This window comes from Mauremys reevesii, linkage group 16 (genome assembly GCF_016161935.1).
Source record: "Mauremys reevesii isolate NIE-2019 linkage group 16, ASM1616193v1, whole genome shotgun sequence".
Taxonomy (NCBI): domain Eukaryota; kingdom Metazoa; phylum Chordata; order Testudines; family Geoemydidae; genus Mauremys; species Mauremys reevesii.
Window position 1 is genome coordinate 7,225,280 of NC_052638.1, and position 6,000 is coordinate 7,231,279.

Sequence of the window (6,000 nt, forward strand, 5' to 3'; positions counted from 1 at the left end):
CTTGGCTGGAATCCAGTTGAGCAACCAGTGAAAAGAGCAATTGTCCTCTCCACTGGATCAAAAAAATGAAGTGCTCTCTGCATGGTGTACTTATGACTCTTCTCAAAATACACATTAGTTACTTCCTGTCTCCAGTTACAATTTTTTTTTAAATCAGCCATTCTGAAGTGTCAGTAAATTTTAATAGAATTACTGCTTTGGCCTATTTAAATCCTGAAGACTGTAGTCTTCTAATCCACATAATGGGTACAGCTGCAGCAGTGTGAGCTTCCCCACAAGCCCCAACGTGTCATTCCTTACTGCATGAACCACCTCTAAAAGTGGTAGGAGTGGCAGTTTTTGATGGCCCACTTCGTGCTCATCTTCCTTGCTGGGGCTGCAGAAAAGAGAACCGAATGTGGGTGGCAGTTTTTGATGAGGACTCATTCTCTGGGAGCTAGAATAAGACTTCCAAATCCACTTCACACAGATATCAGACACTATCTTTGAATGAATGCTACCAATCTGGCCTGATTTCAAACAGTTAATTTAGAGAGGTCAGGCTATGTATTCCATTACTAGTCCTAGACGTATCCTGTCTTCATCAATTTGTAAGTGACATCAGATTAAAGTCTGACAACAAAGATAAAGAGCTCCAGCAGTGCACCAGGGGACTTGAATTTCATGTTATACCTTCTGATATAAAAAGGTATAGATAGGAGTGGCTGGTATGACGAACTCAAACTTCCTTTCCTTAGGAAGTCTTGCAACCAAAATTTTGGTTTTAAATAGCAGGAGTTAAAGGATTACTAATGGACTTTTTCTTTGGCAGGTGGACATGTTAAGCGAGATTAATATTGCACCACGAATACTCACCAACTTTACTGGAGTGATGCCACCTCAGTTCAAAAAAGATTTGGATTCCTATCTCAAAACTCGCTCGCCTGTCACTTTCCTGTCTGACTTGCGCAGCAATCTACAGGTTAGTGGATCCATCCCTGAAAATGTTTAGACTCAGGCTGAAAACCATGTAGGAAGTGAGATAATGTGACACAGCAGGTATAAAATACTGTGATGTACTGCTTGGAAGATGTGACTGGGATAAGAGCCTCCAAAAATGCTCTTGCCTGCTAGATACTCAGTGTGTTTCTCAATGCACAGCAAATATAATCTTTGTTAATTTAGTATCACCAAAGAAAATGTGGTGGTTTGACAGTGGGAGTGTTAACTGCAGTGATCCTCAAGTGAGGTAGCTTTGAGAAGAGTCCATCTTAGTCCTGTAGAAAAATAGGACTTCACTTGCCATTCAGGGTACCTGAAACGACTTCAGTGCATGAATTGGCAAAAATTCCCCAAACCTGTGTGTTCTGATGGCTTCCTCCTGCAGTGAGAGCCCCTGGTACCAGCTGGCTGAGGAGGTGTCCATGTCTGCTGTCTTTTCAGCAATTCTCAAATCAGCTTAGCGCTTTTAACCTGGACATCTTTGAGACTCTCACCAGACTTTATTGAATACACCTCAACTAATCCGTTTCTAAAACTGATTAAACAAGTTCAAGTCAGAAGTTGCTTTTGAGTCACTTGTTAATGGAAATTCTTTATTTGTGTAATTATACATTCAGATTGGTACATAGTTTCATGCAATTGCAAATGTTTCATGTATACACAAACGCTTCTGAAAATCAGGCCATGGAAGCTAACGCCCACTTCAGTGTGTGTTAAATGTGAATTCAGTAACTGCAGAGCTTGACTTGCAACAGAATTGGGTACTAAAAGTTGGCTATTAAGACCTAGTTTAGGCTGTAATTTAATTTAGAGTGTCTCGGGTCTGTCATACTCTCTAGTGTAGAGAGAGGTATTGGCAAACACTAAGTAAGAAACCCAAATTTAGATTTATAATTAGACATTGCTTTCTGCATAAAGCAGATATTTGCTGAAAATCTCTCCAAATCATTCCCTTCACACAGTCCCTAAGAACTCTCAGGGACTGTAAAAAGCTAACCTTTTTCTTGTGCTGTTCCCACTAGGTATCAAACGAACCTGGCAATCGCTACAACATCCAGCTGATTAATGCACTGGTGCTCTATGTAGGCACTCAGGCTATTGCACATATTCACAACAAAGGCAGCACACCCTCTATGAGCACTATCACCCATTCGGCTCACATGGACATTTTCCAGAACTTGGCTGTGGACCTGGACACAGAAGGTAAGCAGAACTTCTCTGGATCAGTTGTTTGCTTCTAGCCTGAAATGGTTCTTGAAACCTTCTTAGTTAAGAGAGCAGATTAGCTCTGGGTACTATGGAAAAAACTGAAATACCACTTAACTGCTAGTGGTTTTGTATTAAGCAACACTGCATTAGAAGATAGTTCTGAATACACTAAAAATATTTTATTGGAACTAAACTTATCTGAAACACATTGACTATTTGCTATGTAGAAAAAGTTAATTTTGGAGTGAACTAGATTTTGACTCGTTAGAGAAATATTGATTCTTTCCTCTACTGGAAACTTATTTAATGTGCTGAGATCAGGTAGTCACCTGCCCACCCCTTTACATGGTATAACCCTTAAGTGCAATGAGCTTTGCTTCAAGATAGACACAAGGGTCATGTTCTCTAGAGTCTGGAGTAATCAACACTAAAACTGGTATCTCTGCCCTGGGAGGATTTAATAAATAGCATCCATCCAAGATAAGTAGTAGAGGGTAAGATTGCAAAAGAGCTAATTTACACCTGCTTGGCTTGTGAAATATAAAGTGTTTATAATAGGATAATACTTGGCATGTAACACTTCACTTTGAAACTTTAATCTTCCAAAGTGTATTATGAATATTAATTAATGTAATAAAAGATTCTAAATTTGGTGTAGGAATGTTGCTTTGAGAATTCTGAATCTGTACAATGAAAGGAAATCTTGTTCAGCCCTCCTGGGACAGCTGCTAACCTGTACTGCTTTGAAACAGATTTCATGAAGAGGAAGCCCAAATTCTTGGTACAAGAGCTCCAGCTGGGATCAATGTTGTGAAGCACCCTAATTGTTTTTTTGCTTTTTACTGAAGTTTCTTTAAACTATGTCGTGCAGAACCGTACATCTGAATCCTTAAGCAGTGCTAGGGTGCTTCCTTGTTCCATTATAGAGTAGCAAAGGGTTCTGTGGCACCTTATAGACTAACAGATGTATTGGAGCATGAGCTTTCATGGGTGAATACCCACTTCATCATGCATCTGACGAAGTGGGTATTCACCTACGAAAGCTCATGCTCCAATACGTCTGTTAGTCTATAAGGTGCCATAGGACTCTTAGTCTGGATCTGTAAAAGCAGCAAACACGGCTACCCCTCTGATACTTGTTCCATTATGTTGTCTAAGAGAAATGAATTACTTCCTACTAAATACCTACTTTGTCTTTCCAGGTCGGTACCTCTTCTTGAATGCAATTGCCAATCAGCTGCGGTACCCAAACAGCCATACGCACTATTTCAGTTGTACCATGCTTTACCTATTTGCAGAGGCCAATACTGAGGCTATCCAGGAACAGATCACTAGGTGAGGAGGGGCAGTTACATTCACAACCTTTATAGTTCAACTTTTCACTTCGCTTGAAATTAAATGACTTCTAGTTTTGGAGGCAGGTGTTATGTTGAGTTGTACAATGTTACTGTCTAATGCTATAGAACAAGAACACCTAGTGCAATTTGATGCTGTTTGCAAGAGCAAACCTGTGTTCTCTTCACTGTGCTGTGTTGTAAATTATCAGTGTCTTCCAGGAGATCTGTGTTGAGCCTTCCCTGTTTGTTTTTCTTCAGGGTACTGTTGGAACGACTGATTGTAAATAGACCTCACCCATGGGGTCTCCTCATTACCTTCATTGAGCTGATAAAAAATCCAGCATTTAAATTCTGGAACCATGAGTTTGTTCACTGTGCTCCGGAAATTGAGAAGTGAGTAGATTTTTTTTTTTGTATGGTTTAATAACAAACTCATGCTCACTTTGGTTTATTCAGTCACATAATGGAAATATTACTGGTGATATTCCATTTCATATTAAGCCCCATTGGATAAAATAGGTGACAATAAATATTACTACTTTGGCCTTATAAAATGCTTTACATGGATAGATAGCTAAGTGCATCCATGAAGCAGGTAAAATAACTGCATTTTACAGATTGTGGGGAGTGAAGCACAATGTCAGAATATGCTGGCAGAAGTGAGACTAGAACTTGTCCAACTCCTAGGACAGTTTACTGTCTGACTCTGGTACCTCTGTTTACATGTTTGATTGCATAACCCCATGTAATTTGATATTTCATAAATCTCTGATACATGCTGTGTTCAGTAGTGGAGGGTGGTTTTCTTTTTGAAATCTCAAATCAATGTATTCCTGTCTGAAAGCTCTATCAATCACACTGGGAAAAGGACTGTCCATTATGCTACCCTTTCCATGACTACGGCTACTTCAGACTAGCATCTCAAAATTCAGCTTGGTGCTAGGTGGATTGTGAGCTCTTGCATTCCTATGTTGATAGGAAATCCCAGTGTTGAAGGTGTCTAAAAATCTTCATTTTGAAACTGAACTATATAGCTCTGTCCCTCAACTTTTTGCTCTTCTGTCCATGTTTAGGTTGTTTCAGTCAGTTGCACAGTGCTGCATGGGGCAGAAGCAGGCACAGCAAGTGATGGAAGGCACTGGTGCCAGTTAGATGAACTGCATCTCGTATTGTAAGCGTGCCAGCCTGGAGGTCCCCTTCCCATCAAACTGACAGAAGAATCCTTAAAGCTCTTCCTGACCTTCCCAGCCCCCCGATTTGGGTACACACAAGCCTTTGGGTGAAAGTCTGTGTGGGCATGTTCCAAAGTTTAAAGCAAAATTTTGACTCTTGGCCAAAATTTAGAAGATGCTGTGAATATCATTTTGAACTAGTGTAAATACATGGAACCGAAACGTTTGTCTGGACTTCTTGGGTTTGTGCAAATTGTGTTAAAGGCAGGTGGATAACTGGTGCCTGTCCAGCTTGTAATAAAGGGGCAGCTGCTGATGCCAAGCACTTGTCTAGGGCAGACCTCCTTGTCCTGACATTCCCGGACTCCCAAAGAATATTGAAAAGCCAGTTTTAAATATTATGTAACTTATTTTTTTTCTTTGTGGATGGGGGACCTTTAAATCACTAAGTTGTTTAAAAAAAGAAAAGTGGATGTGTTGGGATATGGGAATACTATGGAATGTGGGAGGGAGGGGTTGGGATTAAGGTCTAGTGTTGCTTCTCCCTCCTGCCCCTCAATCAACTGCTGACAGTGGGGGGAGGTAGCCTTCAGAGCCTGCCTCCTTTCTGTTGGATAAGAAACTTCAGGCCCTTCGGGAGAGGGTCAGCTGTTTTTAGTAGAGACCTGGCCTATAGCTTTTTTTTTTTCTCCCTGACACTTGTAAATTTTTGGAAGGGGGGAGCTAAATCTAGAACTGTCCCCCTGCGGCCACACAGCATAAGTTTGTAAAAAGAACAAAGGACCAATACAGCCCATTTTGTAAGGATTTTGAATGTTTTGTAAATGTATTGGTCCATGTGTTGTATTTTGTAGCCTTTCTAGTTCTTGGGCTTTAGTTCTCCCACTTCTTGTATGTATGCATCCTGTAGTTACACATTAAAGTCATGACATGCAGCAAGTGCAGTTCTGCTTATTCTCTGAAGCACCATTACGCTGGTTTTTTCAAAGTTCTGCTCATTCACTTGAAATACATATTGTACAATACTGCCTGGGCCAGGCCCCTTAGACACATGGTTTGAACTTGAGAGAATGCAAATAAATGTCATGTTTGTAACTCCACTCTCAAAGGAGAGGATGGTAGTGTAACACTAGTGAGGCTCTTTAGGTTAATCACAAATTCACATGCACAAATGATGCCATTAGCAGGTTGTCAAAGCATCCAAACTTGAGCTCTGGATATTTTCCTGGCTAGATTCGCCTTTGCTGGAGAGGCTTTGTGTTAATATAGCATTATGGGAGAAAAGAGAGAGTGGATAAAGC

The 6,000-nt window shown here is 40.5% G+C and overlaps 1 protein-coding gene across 10 annotated transcripts in view; it reads left to right on the forward strand.

The window, feature by feature from the left end:
- CNOT1 (CCR4-NOT transcription complex subunit 1) overlaps positions 1 to 5,662 on the forward strand; it is a 104,860-nt gene extending 99,198 nt beyond the window's left edge. For all 10 annotated transcript variants that reach the window (XM_039503058.1, XM_039503066.1, XM_039503060.1 and 7 more), the window contains 5 exons: positions 812 to 961; positions 2,004 to 2,184; positions 3,393 to 3,525; positions 3,786 to 3,920; positions 4,601 to 5,662. In XM_039503058.1, the coding sequence (XP_039358992.1) occupies positions 812 to 961; positions 2,004 to 2,184; positions 3,393 to 3,525; positions 3,786 to 3,920; positions 4,601 to 4,679 (678 nt within the window). In that variant the 3' untranslated portion in view covers positions 4,680 to 5,662. The remainder of the gene's footprint in view (positions 1 to 811; positions 962 to 2,003; positions 2,185 to 3,392; positions 3,526 to 3,785; positions 3,921 to 4,600) is intronic.
- Positions 5,663 to 6,000: the final 338 nt, after the last annotated feature.